Source organism: Rhineura floridana, chromosome 7 (assembly GCF_030035675.1).
Source record: "Rhineura floridana isolate rRhiFlo1 chromosome 7, rRhiFlo1.hap2, whole genome shotgun sequence".
NCBI classification, from domain to species: domain Eukaryota; kingdom Metazoa; phylum Chordata; class Lepidosauria; order Squamata; family Rhineuridae; genus Rhineura; species Rhineura floridana.
The window spans coordinates 49,912,659-49,933,221 of record NC_084486.1 but is presented as its reverse complement, the minus strand read 5'-3'; the positions used below and the strand labels follow the sequence as shown (position 1 = coordinate 49,933,221).

The 20,563-nt window shown below is 39.2% G+C and overlaps 1 protein-coding gene across 4 annotated transcripts in view; it reads right to left on the bottom strand.

Moving 5' to 3' along the window:
* Positions 1–2,182: 2,182 nt before the first annotated feature.
* ZNF518A (zinc finger protein 518A) overlaps positions 2,183–20,563 on the bottom strand; it is a 61,265-nt gene continuing 42,884 nt past the window's right edge. Inside the window, exons 1-4 of one of the 4 annotated variants that reach the window (XM_061635568.1) lie at positions 15,816–16,366; positions 12,789–12,898; positions 10,497–10,610; positions 2,183–7,430 (exon numbers count right to left, since the gene is read on the bottom strand). In XM_061635568.1, the coding sequence (XP_061491552.1) occupies positions 2,833–7,335 (4,503 nt within the window). In that variant the 5' untranslated portion in view covers positions 7,336–7,430; positions 10,497–10,610; positions 12,789–12,898; positions 15,816–16,366 and the 3' untranslated portion in view covers positions 2,183–2,832. Of the gene's footprint in view, positions 7,431–10,496; positions 10,611–12,788; positions 12,899–15,412; positions 15,445–15,815; positions 16,367–20,563 lie in introns of those variants that run through there. The other 3 variants (XM_061635569.1, XM_061635567.1, XM_061635570.1) reach the window with 3 other exon arrangements.

The window sequence follows — 20,563 nt, the reverse complement described above, 5'->3', positions numbered from 1 at the left end:
ATACAAAAGGCTCTCTGCAGACAGTTGCTGTCCTCAGTTTGAAAACCAAACAGAGTGGTGGCAGAGATTTGGAGTTAACATGCTCGTACCCACTGTCACATACACACACACACGCATATTTACTTACCCTGATACTGAATGCCTTGAAGGTCTTTTTACTGTAAAGAACGTTATCATTTTGCTGTTACATACGAAGTGTTTTGCAAAAATGGAGGAGGAAAAATGTTTTTTACTAATCAATATCACTACATTATGTAATGCTCCATTTGGGTTTCAAATTCAATTAATGTAGAGTAAGATTATGAAGAACAAACCTAAGTATCTTAGGTAAGAAATGGTAAACAAAATCTGTAGTAAATTAGTATGCATAAATAATATGAAGCTGTTCAACCTTGTTAACTGTGTCAAAGGATTGAAATTTAATAGCAATAGTACAAAAATCAGTGGCAAAAATTATAGTCACCTTACATACACCCACTCATGTATCATTAAGAGTAGCTATGCTGTAGCAGAGAACAAAAGCTACATTACAAATACACTGCCTGGCTGCTCTACAGCTCAAGCCACAGGACTGAACTTTTGTGGATGGCATATAAATATTTAAAAGTCTGTCAACAGCCTTACAATATTTCCTTTCTGTGTTGTATGTTCGAACTCTTAAATTCAAGCTAAGCCTTGTGTAATTATGGAATTTTTTTTTATAAATACAAAAAATAATTATGAATATAAAAACTGGAATGTCCACACATGGCAATAGATGCATCATACTACCTCTTTTGGTAAATTTATATTGCAGCCACTTAAAAAGAAGAGTATATATCCTGTAACACATCTAAGTCACCTCAAGTAACTAAGACCAAGTTTTTTAAATTATCAACTATAAATTTCTATCAGCAAGCCAATTACTTAAATTTTACAATAAAGACCTGTGCTTTACTTATTTTAAATTATTCAACACAATTACAGAACAATATTTCCATATAGGAAATTTATTAACACCAAGCATGTGCAGGGGAATTTTTAAGAGGTAATTCTGAATTGCATTTGTTTAAAAGCGCATAATTTTCCTGAGATACTTCACTCGGTAAGAACTGTTCAAACACTGAAAAGGTTGGAAATACAAATGTGAGCCTTTTAGTGCTCATTACACCTGATTTTTCCCCCTGCTCAATTTTAATTCCTCTAGAGGACCAATATGCAATTTAAGTACTGAAATACTTACAATACTCCCTTTCCTTATAAAACACAAATTTAAATATTTATGTTTTATCAATGCACAGGTTATTCACACGAATTGCCTGTTCAGACTTTTCTTGCTAGGGATAAACCTCAACCTAGTAAAAGTCTTGGGACAGATGTATCCCTTTCTATCTCTTCACCTTGGCAGAGGAGGGAAGAGAAAAAGTAGTAATATCTGATCCAGGCTGTAGTTTACTTATTTGAATGCTAAATATGTCCAATGCCAATACTATTTTTTCCAAGCTCAGAAAGCTGCAATGTTCTGCATTATGACATGGATCACTGCAACCGGGGGGGGGGGAGGGGGGAGGAGGCAGACAAGCAGGAAGAACTGCTACCAGTTGAGATTTCTTTCCTTTCTGTCCAGTAAGTAATATCTGAAGAAGCCAGTCAATTTACAGATGTAGTATCTAGTCCACAAGGAGAAATAAAGAAGAAATTAAAACTATATGCCTTAAGAGGACAATAGTTTGTATAGTAGATTGTGAATCAACACAAGCCTGAGACTCTTGAGTAAAAACCTGACACCATTTCTACAACACAACAGCCAGCGCGATATTGGTTCCACAATAAGACCACTGTCAAAATGAGACCAAAACTTTGTCCAAATCAGAAAAGATGTCCAAAATTAAGAGTTTTTTTTCTGTAGAATGACAAATGCTCCAGTTTTATGAGGAATTAACATTTGAGATAAGAAAATGTAAATTTAATCGCTCTTTAAAAAATTAAGTTATACCGTCTAGCCACTAAAAAACTTACAGAAAAAAAGTCAGAACCAAAGCCACCACAGGCTGCCCCTTACATACATCTAATGGCAAAATTATTCAATGTAACACAGATTATACTGATTTAATAGGGCTGTCAAACATCCACTTGGAATGTTCTTCACTGTACTGTACAAACTGTGAATACATTATACTTCCAACTGATTTCATTATCAGGCTTAAACACAATAACATGTTTATTGATTTATATGAAAAATACTTCACTAAGAAAGTAGACAAACTGCACAGAAATAGTACAAGTGTCATGTGCATAGCAATATAGCTTAAAGCATTCACATATGGCTTTGTTTAAAAAAAACTGTTAGGAAACCTGGCCCTATAAAGGACCTGTGGTTATACAGTTGACACAAAGTAAACTGCTTCACATATTTTAGGCACTTGCTAACAACAGTGTTCATCCCTGGAAAAGAAAAGTTTTGTGTTTTTTTAAAGGGAAAATACGGCAATAGCTGTGTGTAGCTGAAAAACCTTTTAGTAGTGCGTGCACAGAACTGGAAAAATACAATTCCTGTGCAAGATTTTATAGCAAATAACTGAAGTATAAAAATATGTACATACTTTGATTTTTAAATATATACAGAACAAAAAGCCCTGAAATTCATTCTCTAAATACAAATATATCACATGATAGTAGTAACAAAATGCAATTTGAACTGCAATTGAAGCTATTTAAATTAAATCCATACAGGATAATTTTGGGTGCTAACACGAAATTTGTTCCTCCTTTAAAAAACATGATTTTGATGCTGTCATCCAAAATAATCTGCAAGCAGATAAACTTGGAATTTTTTTCACTCATCACAATAAATTACCCTAATGAATTCCAGTCTCGAGTGGCTTCCATTAGATGACGCTGTCCATGTCCTACCCAGTTATCCTGATTGTCAAATATCCTCCCACAAAACCAGCAGTTAAATTTAGTTTTCAGCGTATTATCAGAGGTAGTTTTCACAATCTGATAATTATTTTTGCTAGTTTTCTTCAGTGTTAATTTTAAAACAAACCTTTCTTTTACAGGACTTACAGGCTTCAGCATTTTGCGCTTTCTTCGAGAGAGATCATTAGTAACTATGTACAAACTGTTACTATAATATGGTGGCTCCAAAAGAGCATCAATAGTTCTCTTTGACAAGGAGACCTTTAGCACATGTCCTTTAAATTTAGCAATAGTCTTCATAACATTTACAACTTCAGGGACATCTGCATCAGGATGGTTTAGTACTACAACCGGCTGATTTCTTCGGGGGCATTTGATAAGTTGTTTTGAATTAAAAGGAAGTAGCTTTAGAATTCTCACAGTGTCTTTTGATACTCTTAGTCTATAAGGGGCCTGCATTAAGGATTCAAATTCATTCACATTCATTTGATTTTTCTCTTTACACTTTCGATGTAAAATTTTCTTTCTAGGAGGTTCCTGGAGGTCATCTTTAGCTTTCCGTTTCAAATTCCTGTTCTTCTGTGAAACTGTGGCATCAGAAACTTTAGCACCAGTTTGCTTTGAATGACGTTTAGCTTTTGACATTTTGTTTGTCGTAGTCCCTGTTGATATTTGGGTTCCAAAATTGCTCCCTTTATTAGCACTTACTGTTTGTGCTGAATCAGATGGAGTCTTTTGTGACCGTGTCTTCACATGCCTAGAAGAATGTACAGATTCTACAGAAGTGAAAGGATCCCTTGATTTATCGCTTGCCAAACAGGCATTTGCTGGTGTCAATCTACTTGGAAACAGTAAGGCATCGCTAGGAGAAAGAGCTGTCTTTTTCTGATCTAGTGCAGAACTATTAAGGGAATGCATATTATTGAACTGTAAAGATGACACAACATTGCTAACTGGTTGACAATTGTCAGCAGCAGGAAAGGTCTTAATTTTCAAAAAAAGCTTTTGTTGTATTGCTCCAGGTTTCTTTGGTTCAGAATTTTGACTATAAGCAGTACCTTGAAAAATATTACGGTTCTGTACTAGAGACTTGTTTGGCGACATACATTTAAGAAAAACTGCTTGTCTGCCATCAGGCAAAAGTGCAAAAACAGGCTGTTCTAGTCCAATCTCTGGTTGTTTTATTGACTCCAAGGTGGCAACATTACTGCCTTGATATCCAGCCAGTATTTTCACAGAAGAAATTCTGTTCTCTGAATTTGTAATGTTTAGTTGCTCCTTGTGTGGCATGCCAGTGGATGAAGCACCTGCTGTCCCATTGCACACACTAATACCAGAATTTCTTATACTCCCAGAACTGTCTATTTTCAATTCCATACCTGATGTAGCTATTGCCTCTTTACCACACTCTTTAAATGCAATTTTCTCTAAAACCTGAGAACTATTTTCAGTGGCATTTGAAATTGTTCCAATTGAGCCACTACCAAAAGTCAAGATCATTCCAGGGCCTTTGTTTAAAAGTAAAGGTGTAGCTCTTGTTGCCTGAACATCTGATGAACTGGTTTTTGGAGAAGGCTTTCCTGAAATAACTTGTAATCCTTGTTGATGGGCAAGGCGCAAAGGTACAAAAAACCTTGGGAGAGATGACTGAAGTAGCACCGATTTCTTCTGTTCTGGAAGTGCTGGACGGATCACATTAGGGCCATTAAATCTATAGTACATCTTGTCTTTTTCCAACTGATGTGTTATAATTGAATCTTTCTGAGTTTTAAGCAATGTACCAATGCCCGTTGTCCTTGAAGTAGAATTTATTTCTTCTGTTCTACAATACGTCATTGGGACTCTTCCTTCATTTCTAAAATACACACCTTCATTTGTTGCACTGCCATTCATATTCCTCTCTCTCTTGAATGTAACAGGAGAATGGGTTAAACTAGATGCAGCTGCTGAATTTTTGAAGTGTGTAAGTGTTTTACAATCCATTTTATGATTTGGAAATGAGTTGTTATAACCACTTTTTATGTAGTTGTGTGGCTGAGAAGCAGGTTGCCCTTTTAGCACATCCTGTAATGACTTGTTTACTTCGGGTGACAAATAGCTGGATGCCTGAGTACTTTGGAGTGAGAAAACTGATGTTATTTTAGGCATAAATGATGCATTCACACACTCAGAGGCATTTTCTTGTTTAAATTTTTCAGAGATATGTTCCAACCCTTGATTTACCTTAGTATTCAAACACTGCTGGCCATCATGATTGTTTTCTATACAATGCTGCCTGTCAACTGCATAATTGGGTTGGTTAGTTGAGAATACTGGAGTATTACTAGTATTTACAAAGCCATGAAGAGACAGCAATGAAGATCTTTCTAGATTTAATGCTGTTGCTGGTTGTTGAGGATAAGCAGTTTCACTTACACATCTACTCTGAAGAGGGAAAGTGCTGCTGGACATACGATCCTTAGAGTTATCCAAAATATCTGTTTTGGAGTAATTATGGAAAGGCAATGGTACTTGATTAGGAAAATCAGTTGATGGACAGTAGAGATTATTGTATTTACTGTTATTGTTTATTTCACCATTCCGTACTTTTAATTCTGGAGGAAAGGGTTTTTTCATGGGGTCATAGTGAAGCATGTGTGTGGCAGCAGAGGATAAAACCCGAGGATGGTCCTGAGGTACACAATTCCTCCATGAAACAGTATCTTTACTTCCAGCCTTTGTCACAAAATCACAAGGAAGTGAAGAATCTGGTTTCAGTGACAGACGAGTTGCACAGTTTCCTACCACTACAAGAGGAGGTGCATCCGTTCGAGTTGTATTTAAACTAAAATAATTTGTACTTTCTTGTTTTATTTTTCCTGAATATTGATTAGAAGATGACAATGAAGATGTCAATGAATGAACAGAATTATTCCTAAACATTTGTTGAGTAATTTCATGAGGTCCAGCACCTGAAGATAAATCGAAGCTGTCAGTCATCCGTTGCAAACATTCAGTTGAACCATCTTTCACCCCATCAACTTTATTTTCTGCTGGCAAATTCTGTCTATCTGTAGGCAGCAGCTTTATTACTATATGCTGTTTTCCATCTACGATTTTGAAACCCATAAATTTAGCACTGTAATTTGCAGGAACAGATATTTTATTGTTTTTAACCATCAACACTGTAGGACCATGAACAGCTTTTTTCAACAATCCAGAACCCAGTCCATCTTCTGCTCTACTGTACTGTATTGCTGGAGAGGATTTTGCCCCACTGTAGACATGCTTTTCATTTAGAAGACTGTGGTCCTCATTTAAGTGTAATTCTTTTGTAGACCGGCCTTGCTCTTCAGATTTAGGCTGAATCTCCTTCATGTTTCTCATTTGTCTGTCCTCTTCTCCAATTCTACAGCTGCTACTAGTCATTCTTTTGCGTCTCCATAGTGCTTTCCTTGATGCACCTGTTTTGTATCTTTTCAAGATAAGTTTTAGTCCTGTTGAAGTCTTCATCTTCTTCTCATGGTTATCTGTGTCCATTTTATCTTTTGCATAGAGGTGGTCTCTGTGTAAGGTAATAATATGCTTTAAAAGATAGTTTTTCCGTGATGCCATGTAATTACAATATTGACAACTGAAGGGAAATGTGCCAGTGTGCGAAGCAACATGTTTTTGAGATTCTTCTTTTGAAAAGCTTGCATGGTGACATTTATCACATTTATATTGTATTTCATTGTGCCGATGAATATGCTGAACAAATGTGCCAACATCCTGGGTAGAAAACCTACATCTTTCACATTGAAAATGGCCATTTACACAATGCCTAGATGTGAAATGTTTTGTTAGGTCCAACAGAGTATATCTGCTATCATCATTACAGATTTCACATTTTACTAAAGTGCTACGATGTGTTCGGCGGTGTTGGTTAAATGACTGAAAATCATTGGCTGAAAAATTACACATTTCACAGGGGTAAGATGGCAACTCTCCATGATGTAACAGCTGAAAATGTTTCTGTAGATCATTTGGGCTGTACCTAACATTGTTTCTGCATTTTGTACAGCTAAAATTCAGTATTTTTGCAGATGTTTTCAATCCCTCCTCGTTATGCGGTCCTGGTTTGCTATGTGGAATATAAATCTCAGAACAGTTTAAGTTGCTTCCATTCACATCCATGTGCATAGAAGGGGCTCTTGCATGTTTCTCTTTACACTGAAATAATTTCATGTATCTGTCAATTTCATGTGTACATATCACTTCATTTGGGATATTTACCCTAGGCAACTCTATTTTCACATTTTTCAGTCCATAGAAGAGAACATCTGAAATTGCAGGCTGAGGTGTAGATTCTTCAACAACAATATCTGATGCAGGAACACATGTTCTATCCATAGCATTATCTTGCAACAAACTTGTCTTTTGAATGCACAAGGATGGTTCTTGCTCAGATGGCATTTTCACTAAAGTACTCTAATATACTATTTTTGTACTCTTTGTTCTTTCTTGTGCTGAAGTAGTCAGAGTTCCAGGGTTTCCTCAACTTAGTAAATCTGAAATAAAAAGTATGAAGTTAATTTTAAATATTAAAAGGAAAAACGACACCCATACAGTTTTAAAAAGCAGCATACTGACAGCCTGTGTACAAACATAGCCGTTAAAAATAAAAAGATGTGGAGCCAATAAAGCTTTTGATCAAAGGTCTTTTTTGACACTCAGACCTGTCAGATTTTACCATTAAGACCAGAATTCTCTGGGCTTACATTTTAGAGTTGAAACTTCCATGGTTACATTCAATGAACCTTTTAGTTATTGGCCTACTTTGCTCCTCCCACATATCAGCTATTCTCATTGGTTAAATCCTTCATGAGTGGATGCAGTGCCTGAATCAACATGTCATTCTTCCAGCCACTACCACATACTTTCTGCCCAGTCAGTTCTGAATAACCTACCCAGCGATGTTCCCGGTCTTCCTCCTCCAAGTTTATCAGTAGCTTCCCATGACTATACCATATTCCATCCATTTGGACATGGTGGATTGCTCAAGATAAGAGGCTGCCACCATTCTATTACACACACACATCAGGAGATTCAATTGCCATGGCAGAGACTGTGCCATGAGAATGTGAAATGAAAATAACACTGCATATAACCTAGAAAGTCAGCAACCAACTTAGCAGAAATCTCAAGCAGATTTTAAAAGATTTTTCACTCTGCAACGCATTAAACAAAAAAACCTGAAAGCTAAACTCTAGCAGGAATACCTGTGTGCTGCTCTATGTATCCCTGATAAGAATTACCTTCCACACATGGGGAGTGGAAGATAGGAGCTGAAAATCTCTAAATAGAGATGTCCTTCTCTCAAGTACAGATATTTCACTGTGGGAAACCCTCTATCACGGGGGGGGGGGGATCATTAAGCAGAAGTACTGTGCAGGCATTATGCCTGAATGAGGAACTGGAAACCATTAGGGGGTGCAGGGTTATGCACACTGACCCTGTTACCAACATTCATGCATGCATTAGTCCCTCTCACAGCATCCCAGATCTTTCTATGTTAAGCAACAAGGTCTGAGGGGAGTTCCTAAGTACATTTGGTTGAACACTCAGCACAAGAAGGTGAGCGTGGAACTTCCACACATAGAGACATTTGGAGTGGAGCACAGGGTGCAGCGCTGCTCTCCCTCCAGGATTTGAAAAGTCTAACTCCTGAATAGAGCTAGTTGTACTATGAAATACCCATTTTCCTAAAAGTTACCTATAATGTTGTTCACTGAATTAAAGCAATGAAACCTAAGGGTTCCAACATGCAACACTTGTTGATGTTCTTCCCTTCAAACTCACAACAGAGTAACAACTCCTTGAGGTTCTCAAATAGAAACAGCATAGGTAATTTTGTACTTGGCTCAAAAACCAAGAATGCCTTTCCCGTAGTGCATCACTCAGTGTATACAATCGGAGTAAGAAATATTGTTAACTAGTAAGTGACAAGCCTCTCTCCTTTGTCCCCCACATTCAGTCCATAACCAGATCATGTCATCTATTATAACATTACAAAATACAGCTCTTCCTCTATCCCCTCAGCAAAACTATGGTCCGTGCCCTGGTCATCTCTTGCCTTAAGCTACTGCAAACTTCTCTCTGATTTTCCATTGTCTCATCTTCATCCACTCATATCCATCTAACATTATGCTGACAAAGTAAGTCACCTCTCGTCACTTTGACCATGTGATGCCCCTTCGTAAATCCCAGTACAGGCTTCCTGTCCTCTTCCAGATCCTGCATGACTTAGATCAAAATATGGAACGACGATCTCCATTCCTACTGACCTTTTCTGGTGTTAAAGATCTGAAAAGGGGATTTTTTCACAGTTCTTCCACCCACAGAAGTGCAGGGAATGGTGCCATGGAAGACAGATTTATCTGTGGCAGCCCCTACATTGTGGAACTCCTTCCCATAAGTGTGTTTAGCATCTACATTACACAGCTTTCACTGTATGCTGAAGATGCACCTCTTTACCCTGACCTCTGACAGTGAAGGCATTTTGTTTCGTGGGACCCACCTCTTTTGTTGAATGAACCATTTGGAATGGTTTTAGTTGGTTTATTGCTGTAATGGTTTTATCTGTTTTTATAATTGTATGTTATAGTGTTCTAACCTGCCCTGGGACCATACGGTAAAGGGCAGGTAAGACAACTGTTGCTTCTTATCCTCACCTTCAAAACCTACTACAGCATTCTTCCCCATTATCTCTCTGCTCTCATCTTAATACATCTCTTCCTGTGACTTTCACTCCTCCAAGTTTACTACCTCTGCCACCAGAAAGTCTCCTTCTCCCTAAAAGGTGACTCCACCTTTTCTCCCTTGTTGCATCTAATGCCTGGAAATGTCTCCATCAAACTCCTCCCTTACTTCATTCAAATTCTTCCTAAAAACTCGCCTTTGGAGCAATCCCCTAGTGATAACACCCTGTTGTAACTAACCTGAAATATATGTAACTACATAATTGCATATTCTTCCCCTGTTTACCCCTGCCTTCATTCCCCTCTCCTTCTTCTGTTGTTTTCCTGTTTTTAGATTGTAAGCCCTTTGTGGTAGAGACCAATCAAGCCTCTTCTTTGTAAAATGCCATGTACATAGAAGGTACTATATAAATAATAATAATTGGCTTAGTAATTTTTAAGGACTTATTGGCAAGGCTAACAACATCAGAACTCACCTATCTACTCATACGTTAGTCTTTTTTAAAAAGGGGGAAATAATTTACAGTGGTCTCGGCTGAGCCAGGAGGGGCGGGGTTTTGTTGGCTGATTTGGGATGAGGGATTTCTGGCAGCATAGACCAGCTGAGCTAGGACCCAGCTGGCTCAGCCACAGATCCACCATATCCTAATTCCCCTCAGCCCGACAAAAATACCTACAGGATTGTGCCCTAAGTCAGAACAGACTCACTGAAATCAATGGATTTTAAGTTGATTTCAATAGGTCTCTTTTGTGTATGCCTAGCATTAAATATCACTCAATAGCATTTCAGGTAACGCAAGGTTTTTTTAAACAAAACTCTCCCACAGTGAATTTTAAAGTTTTTAAGTTTAGCCAAAAATAAAGAATTAAACTTACTGTTTAAAGAGACTAAAATTCCATTCTTCAGTAGTCTGTTTAATATTTTTTCCAAGAGGTGAAAGGCATAAAATCAAGGCTCAAAAGAGGTTGCATTCAATGTACAAAAAAATCCTGTAATAAAGAAAAAAAGTATGAAAAAGTTAGAAGTTCTAGTGCTGCTGCCACTTGAGATCTAACTATATAACTACAGCAAAAACTGGTGTCACTTTACCCTTATTGTGGTACTTTATAATATGGCCAGAGGGAGAAAGGAATAAGGATTTTATCCCAATATCTAGATGTTTTGCAAGTTTTTGCAGCTCTGCACACAGCTGACATTATTTAATCATCTCTCCTTTTGAAAAAATGGTGTTGTTGCCTAAACATTTGAAGTATTTTTCAAGTCCTGACTTATAGCAGATAGTGCAAATCAAAATAAATGCAGACCATGACAACAAATCTAAACAACTAAACGAAGCGCAGAGGGCAATTATTCTCCTAAATGTCATCACCGTGACACATCTGTACACACGGCTTGCATTTTGGTATGGAAACCTGGTTATGATAACTAACTTTAAATAGCCCACAACCATGTGCTCTCTTAATATCTCATATTTTCATTGCTTATTTGAACATGAACAAGCAAATGTTTATCTCCAGAAACCAACAATTCAGTTTGCTCCCAAAATAATTTTCAAAACTAAAGATCACATTAATAATTTTATGTGATATAAAAACTAAGCCTCGCACTCTTGAAGCCATTCCTTCTGACAATAGTGGGATCTACTTCTGAATAACATGTACAGGATTGCATGAAACACATGTATCATCTTGAACATTATCTTGAAAGCTTAAAAACAGTGCAAATATCATTAGCTCATTGAGTCTGAAATCCTCTGGTACCTGGGGAAGGCATCACAGAGGTCATAAGATAGCTCTGCAAGTAGAAGCATAAGAAGAGCCTGCTGGATCAGACCAGTGGCCCATCTAGTCCAGCATCCTGTTCTACAGTGGCCAACCAGATGCCCATGGGAAGCTCACAAGCAGAACCTGAGTGCAAGAGCACTCTCCCCACCTGCAGCTACTGGCAACTGGTTTTCAGAAGCATACCGCATCTGACTATGGTGGCAGAGCACAGCCATCCTGGCTAGTAGCCATTCATAGCCTTATCCTCCGCTGCCAGAGGTTCTCCCTGGGTGGCAACAATGATTTCTAATACCATGGCTACCCCAGCAGTGGTGGGGCCAAAAGCAGATTAATCTGGGGGCATACTGGAAGCAGCCAAGGATCTGCAGGGTCCTACACTCCTTCATTTCCCCCAACATGCCCCCAAATAGAGCTGGAAACTATACTAGCCTGAGAGTTGGTATAATTAATTACCAGCACTGGGAGGAAACCAAAGTGAGGAAAAAAGGTAACCCCTTGCGAACCTTCCACCTAAGCTGGCCGGGCTTTGGAAATGACAGTAGCCCTGCTAGAGATCTTCCCTTCTGGTAGGATTGCTCTGCCCAAATTAGATTATTTACCAGTAAACATTTTTACTTAAACTTAAGGTTTTCCAAATGGCAGCTATGTGAACTCCTGAAATGGTCTGTCCTGTGCAAGTACTGGACATGGGGACGAGCAGAGGTTCTAAACAGGCTGAATCCCTCTGCGCAATGATCAAAAGCAGACACTCATTTTTTAAAAAAAACAATCCTCAAAATTACTTTAAATGGGGAAAAGCAAACCCAAGACATCAATCTTACAGTCACTTTTCGCTTAGCTTTGTAAACTATATGCAATATAGTTAACTAAGCACATGCACTTTTTTAAAAAAAGATGTTTCACATCTACTGATCAATTTCCAATACAAAATATCCCACATTTTTGCAAGAGATGAAGGAATTGCGAAGACGAAAAACAGGTTTGAAACATAACACAACACTGTTCCATCTTCACATACTCAATAAAATGTGTCTAATTGTAACACTGAAACTTGTAGTGGTATCTTTATTTCAGAGTCAAACCTGTGCATCTTCAACTCATGAGTGTCAAGCATACGTGAGCAAGATTGAACTGGCAGTTTTAGAATTTCCTGGAATGATGATGTAATACAGGTAAACTACCAAGTCTCCATTTAAAAAATTATCCCTACAGAATACCCTACCTCTCACTATCTTATTATACAGTAAAATATTATAAATTATTCACTATAATCTAGTAAGGTGGCAAAAAAACACAAAAACAGTTAGTACATTTCTATGGTAACAAAAGCATATTTATACTATATCAAGGAATTTGCATAAAGAATGGCTTTTGTTACTTTACCTTTTCAAATAGCATCTTTCAAGCTGCACTATGCATACTACTTAAATTCAGTTCTATGGCAATAGCAACAAATGTCAGCATCCAAAATGATGATTGTGCTCATTCGTTTGCTGTGGACAAGATATGATGATCATGGTAAGACTTCTTGGTGAAACACCCAAGCAGAACAAGATGGTAGTCAACAGCAAAGTTCTCTCTCTCTCTCTCTCTCTCTCTCTCTCTCGTTCTGCACAAAGTGCTTCCAGTCATTAACAAGTTAATCCTCACAATTCAATTCAATAGGGCTATGCTCAGCATCACCACTTTAGAATGGGGAAACAAGATTAAAAAGATGAGGTCCTATCAAAAGTCTGGCTGAGATTTGAAACCATCAAAATTGGCCTGCCTTGCTGTCTCAAGACACTCAATATACTGGAGGCCTATACACGGAAGACCACCCTGCTCATCAATCAGCCTGGACAAAGCCTTGTTGAGTTAATTTCCCAGGTGACTCCAGAACTTGGTCGCTGTAGTGAGCATGGCCTGCAGCAGCAGTCAACCAATGGCCAACAACCAAGCACATCAGGAGGTCGCATAGTGCCCTGAGCTCAATCCTACTGCATCAACACCAACACCACCCACCAGCTACCCTCCTCTCCAATAAGGCCCACAGATGCATTAGGAGGCACAAAGTGTACAGGCTACTGCTTTTGAATAAGAGTGATTGGCTCCCATGCACAGAGGCCTGTTTGGTACCACTCACTTTCCCAGAGAAAGTGCCTCAATGGACAGTTCGCATCTTATTTAAATTATTTACAAATAATGTTATGTATCTCTTTTGTGAAGGAATTGAGGCAGAGAAATGGCAAAGGGCCACCTCCTCATGGCACCCATTAGCAAGTCCTACTGCTTTCTCCTTTTACGATCAATACACATTCCTAGTTATTCCTCCCTATTCAAGAGTAGTTGGTTCTTCTGCTCAGGACAAAACAAACACTCGCTACTGCTGGGGAATTATGCTGTCTTGGGCAGTCCCCTTCTTCTCCTCCCCAAAACAGATTCTGGCTTATGATCCCCAGTAATAGTGAGTCTCATATGCTTCTTTGTTGCCAACTGCGCCCCTGCTCCAAATTAGTGTTCTTGAACCCCAACAGAAATTAATTAGGTGAAAATTCCCCATTACTGCCCAATCCTATCCATGTTTACTCAAAAGTAAGTCCCACTGTATTCAATGAGGTTTACTCTCAGGTAATGTATACAGGATTGCAGCCTCAATCTTTGTGTGAGGGGGTAGGTTCATCGGCTACATTTCTGGTTGTTATGTACCCATTCATGTTAGCTTTTAGCTGTGTAGTACTGCTATTAAATTTGGTTTAAATCAGGTTTAAAATTGGTTTATTATTATTATTAATTTATTTATTATTAGCCACCAATTCTATATTTATATAGTGTTGGACTGGAAGCTTATTATGTCCTTTGTTAACAGTCCTGTGTAGCACCTTTAAAACTAACCAATTTAAGCTACAATCCTATATATGCTTAGAAGGGTCAGGGAAGAAGCCCCATGGAATTCAGCAGGGCTTACTTCTGAGTAGACATGTTATTTCAGTATAAACCCACTCCTGCCCATGTAAGGTTGTGTCACAATAAATGTGTTAGTTGTTCCTAGCATAGCCTTAATTGTTAGATAGGAGTGCAGCCCATGCAATACTGAAATATATTCTGGTGGAGTGCAATCCTACGTGTGTCTTTTCAAAATTAATCTTCATTGAGTTAAATGGGTAAGTGTATATTATTTCTGATTTAATTTCTACCTCTGACAGGAATTCTCAGTCATACATACAACTTAAGAGACCTGTAACATTTGGACTTGTTGAATGAGGGAGTTATGTATTGCAGCCCTCAGCTACACTTGGGAGGTAAGGCTAGATATAAATTTAATGAATAATAATATAATACATAGTCTTTTCAGGTCCCACAAGTAACTTTTCTTCTTTGTTGCAATACACAAAAATGAAACTATATTTCTAAACGGGGTAAAATTTATTCTGGTAGCTTACTTTTGATATGTGCATTCTCTGTTTATCTTTCAGAAATGTGTCTCTTAAATTCTATAGTGCAATCCTATATACACTGTCTACCAAAATGGGTTCAATGGGACTTACTCCCAGGTAGGCATGTATAGGCTAGTTGATTAAGTTACCTCTAAATATGATGTTGACAAAATAAAACAAGAAGACAACTACTGAAATACTAAAATTTGTGTTTTTCTTTGACAAAAGGAAGGCTGCCATATTGGACAAAATTTGTTTTAATCTGAATGGGTGGAGCCAAGAGGGAGGGGTGTGGTTTGAGGAAGGTAGAAAAGGGCCAATGGACCCACTGATACCCCTTTGCCAAGGGTCCTCCAGAAACCTAGAGCTGGCCCTGGTAGCAGGAAACGCTGCCAGGCCTTGAGCTCTGGTTGACTGCCATCAACCTGCTACTTTGGTCCCCCAACAGACCCACATGAAGTTGTGTTGAGAAGACCAGGGGCCAATCAGCTAGCACCCTCGTCACACCCTTACCCTAGAAATGGGGTTCATGGATTTGCTCCCCCTCCCCAGTGAAGGGGAGACGAGGCGCTGCCAAACAGCAACTCTCACCCGGGCAAGGCGGAGGAATACAAGGACTGTTGATCTTCCACCTAGAATGGCGCGAGTGGCCGCGCAGCCAATTGCGCGTAGTCCCTTAGTAGTTACCAACCATTCCCTCCTTTCCCCAGAACAAAAAGGGGCGCGCGAGACGAACTTCCCACGAGCAAACACACACACACAATAGAAATCCACGGCCGCGGGACTATTTGATGCCTCAGTCCAACAAGAGGGCGGGTTCCTGCCCAACTGCCGGGATTCGCCCGTCCCGTTGAAGCCCCTCCTTGACTTAACCAGAGAACCGACCGGCTACATGGAAGCCCATCGCCCCACTACCCAGCCGGGCGCCTAGAGGCTTACGCCTCTCCCCTGACCCTCCCCACTCGCTGGGCACAGCGCTATGCGCTTAGATTACCTCGCCCGTCTCCATAGTCCGACGAGTCACTATTGGCGGCCATTACACTTTCCATCCGGGGACTGCGGGAATTGACGAGCTCAGCAATGGAAGACGGGGTGGGGTGACTCTGGCGGAGGGATATGCTCCGCACATGATGGGGACGGAAGGACGGAGGCCCAGGAAAGTCTGAGGGTGCGATTCGCAAGCCCCACAGGCTACCGCCCCCTCTTTTTCCCTCCTCCGAGCTGTCGAGGCTGTACGAGCTGCGCGCCTCTTTTCCTTTCCCGCACTAGAAAAGCTGCGTTGGCGGCGGAGGCGGCAGCTGTTGTGCAGTGAGTTTCTGTCAAAGTAATGGAGGCAGCAGCATTCATTGCCTTACCCACCACTGAGTCCCTCCTCTTCCTCCTCCCGGCGCGCGCGCGCGTGTGTAAGATAAAGAGAGAGAGAAAGGGCTATGGTGTTGGATCAGTAACACACTACTACATCCAACAGAGAGGTACCCCTATACCCACATCCCTCTCGGGTTGCCAGTGAAACGGCCTTGTGCAGTCTCTCCATCTAGTCTGCCACATACACAAACAGAACCCCTGAGGAAGTAAACGGAAAGCCATCATGTCCTCCCTCAGTCAACGAATGATGATGCCATCAGCATCTTCCCCTTTCCTCTTCAATCAGCCACACATGGCCATTGTCTGAAAGCACCTCCTGATACCAGCAATATATTTGTCCTTCCAGTGCTCATGTTTCAATGCACATAATAGTCTTTTTTGTGAGCAAGAGAAAAATAGGGCCTATTTTCCTCTCGTACATGAAGAGTCGTTTTACATAATGGCGTTCTCATCCTTGATTCGCCCACTCTCACAAAAGCACAGAGAGAAAAATGACCAGGGCCTCATAGTGTACCTAAATAAAGCAGCTCCCTTTCGCACAATCAAAAGGGGGAGGAGAAGTACATTAGTCATTTTGAGTGGCACAATAGAAACATCACCGGCAGTTTAAATTATATTTGTTTAAAACCTGGGTGCACATTATAAGGAGAGCATCAAAACAGGAAGTAGCCCGTGCTGAAGCTCTTTTTGCAATAAACAATGCCGGGATGTACATTCGGTATATGGAAGGGAGATAGTACTGTGATCTTTCTTTTCTTAACCATAACTGTAACGCTATCTAAACGAGAAACTATAGGTAGCCTTTACAAGCCAAAAGATTATGTCCAAATTCAACATTTTTACAGTGTTGCTAATATAAATGCAGCGCAGCATTCAACATCTGAACAGCAATATATAGATTTTAAAACAAGCCAAATTACAAAGAAGGAAGGAAGCTAACTGGAAAAGTCTCTGAGACATAAGGGGTGGCTTAAGACAACATACGGTATAAAGGAGATTGGAAAATAGATTGCCTTCCTGTGTTCTACAGGAGACTTAGTAGTAAGAACTAAAACAAAACTTAACATTAAAAATCCTCCTTACATTCCCCAGAAGTGAGCTCAACAAATGGATCTTCAAATTCCCTTGTTTAGAATTGTTTCTCGTCAAAATTCAACTCTTCCATTCTCTTTCCCATCCTTATTGTGTATTTTAACTTCCAAAAGTTACAGTCCCACATTACATTCCCCTACCACCAATGCTTGGTTGCCCACATCTATGTAAAATCTGCATAGGTTTCTGTTTCACCATATGAACCCACAGCAATTCAGTTCAATTTATACATCATTTCACAGCCAGTGTGGTGTAGTGGTTAGACTTAGAGTGTTGGACTATGACCTGAGAGACCAGGGTTCAAATCCCCACACAGCCATGAAGCTCATTGGATGACCTTTGGCCAGTCTCTGCCTCTCAGCCTCAGAGGAAGGCAATGGTAAACCCCCTTTGAATACCTATTACCATGAACACCCTATTCATAGGGTCGCCATAAGTCGGGATCAACTTGAAGGCAGTCCATTTCCATTTTCACAGAGCCCAAATGTGTCCCGAAGGAATTTACATATAATATACAATTATAATCCTTTAAAATGAAATAAATATACTGAGGAGTCTTCCATGCTAGTTTTGGTGGTGGTTATTTGTAGGTGTATTCTGCAACATGTGATTGATGCAATAATACTGCATTAGTGGTGGATTTATACTGAACCGCCCACACAGCATTGCACTTTATTAGTTGTTCTGCGATGCGTCTCCACTGTTAATTGCATTATTGCCATCTGAAGGGGCACTCTTGTGCTATAGCACAACAAAAGTGGGACAAAAAATAAGTTGGAACATTTGTTGTATAATGTTACAGGATTTCAACAGGAAGTTACCGGTCATGCACTGACTGGAAGTGAAATGAAATATCCACCCTGAACTTTTGTAGGTGCAAACAGTATTGACAGCAGGATTACATATAACTACCCCAGTACCATCATGAGCACAAATCATCATGAAAAAAGGATGTCTGGAGGGGCCCTAAAAGTGTTTGTCTATGCTATGATAAAAAATAATGCCTTTTCTGCATGAAACTGCTATTCATCTAAGAATCTTATCTGAAGCAGCTCTAGCCCACCAGTCTCTCTATTACTTCAGGATTACTGCTGAGCTATGGAGTTGGAAGTGGGGGGGGGACAGTTCACCAGAGCAACACCCAATTTCTGTTCTTTCCATGATTTATTTTACTCTTATGTTCTTCACCCATTTTCATTCTTCTCCACTGTCACATGCCCTGGAATTGCAAAAGCTACTTTAGACTAGCCCAAAAACATGTAGGTCACACAGCGGAATTGTTTATTCTTCTCCTCTGTATAGCAAATGCAAGTGCTACATGTTCCAAACTGATTTTGCAGTTCTCCCAGTTTCAAAAGTCTTCTGCCATGCAGTGGGGGGGGGGGAGAGAGAGAGAAATCCAAGGCATCATTGGCAACAGAATTTATTGGATACCTCTTTCAGCCAACCCATGTCTGCCTTCTCCATGGCCTTTTAAAATATTTTCTTCTTTTAGCTGTAAGCTTTCTCCTGAAAATTATATTTTTATGACACATGCATGCACAAGATACTTTTATTCCACATTAATTAATCCAGAAGTACCATCCCTGATTTTTGGTCCTAATCACTAACAGTGATGTATAACCTCTGCTTCATTCATAAATGACATTCAATAGGTAGGGGAATATCCTTCCAACTTACTTTTTCCATGTTAATTGGAGCAAACATGGTGGGAAAAAAGCTAAAAGGAGTAATTAAACCACATTAATGGGTTATTATCTGGATGCTATAACTTAATTATTAAGAAAGCTACTGCCCTTTCTACTGACATATACATTTATTTTACAGAATATGTATCATGTTCTCATTGACTTGCACTGTGTTGTTATCATTACTTTCATTTTCTTTTCTTATAAATGATGATGATTAAAATTTATATCCTGCCCTTCCTCCCAGTAGGAGCCCAGGGGGGCAAACAGAATCATATTTAGAAAATATGCATGTGAATAAAGCAGAACCTAAACAAAACATTTACAAGAGACAGTGCAGACAGAGAGGTATTTTCATTATATCAACTTTCCATTGTGCATAAGGGGAGCAATCTTTCAGGCAAAGTCCTGTGAAGCTGAAAAATTTGTGTTCACTTTCATTAAAGGATGTGGGTCTGATACAATATATCAATCTACCTACTTGATTTCTCTCACTTCCTAGCACTATAATACCAACAGTAATCTTTAGTATGCAATCCTCTGAATGTAACAATTGATGGAAGCAGAAAATAGACTGATAACACCATGCTATAGCTCAAGTATGGAATATGTATGGTAAAGTCGTGGGGCAAGACAGGAAATCAGCTTACAAACAGGCATGCATTGCATCAGAAAGTAAAAGGAAGTTTGAAGAGCTGGAGTGGATTAGAGTTTAAGAATCAATGGGTTGTATTCAACTCAGAGTATACTCATTAAAATTAAGGAACCATATCTGTTAATGTCCTGCTCTGAGTAGGACTAGCACGGAATACAACCCAATATGATTGAGAAAGAAAACAAAGTAAACTAAATCTCCTGCAAGACAAGGTGATAGTAATAATGATATTTACAAAACTGTCAAGCTATCTAAATCCCAGGTTTTAAGTAACAAAATTGAACATAATATAACATAACACCATTATGTTGTTATCACACTCTTATTGGAAGAACTGTAATTAGAGGCCAATTGGTCTAACTTCTATACCATACAAATTGATAGAAATTTTTAAAAAAACGTATAGAACCATATATGTTAGGGAGTGGAGAAGACTGTGGAAGATGGAAAACACCAATTACATCATGCCTCAACAAATCCAGCAGAGTATCTTAATGGTGTCAACACAATGTCATTAATGGTGATTCACATTCCCGTGTGCAACATCCACATCATACATTTATAGAACATTTAAAGCACTTGGCTTTCCTCAAAGAATCCGGAGAACTGTTGTTTACCCCTCACACAGCCACAGTCCCCAGCACCCTTAACAAACTACATAGTTCTCCGGATTCTTTTGAGAGAAGCTATGTGCCTTAAATGTATGGTGTACATGTGATTAAGTCATAAGATGCGAATAGCAGAGCAGGTGCATTCAAACATTAATCAGTATTCTGAGGGTTCAGGCTGTATTTTAATCCTTAAGAAAGCCAAGAATTAAATTTAAGGTTTTCTCAATAGGCAGCATAAAGATATATGAGAGTAAATAGTGAGGAAGTGAAACTGCAGGTTGTACAAAAATGTTGAAACTGCTATCTGATGATTTCAGAAATGCAACTATCA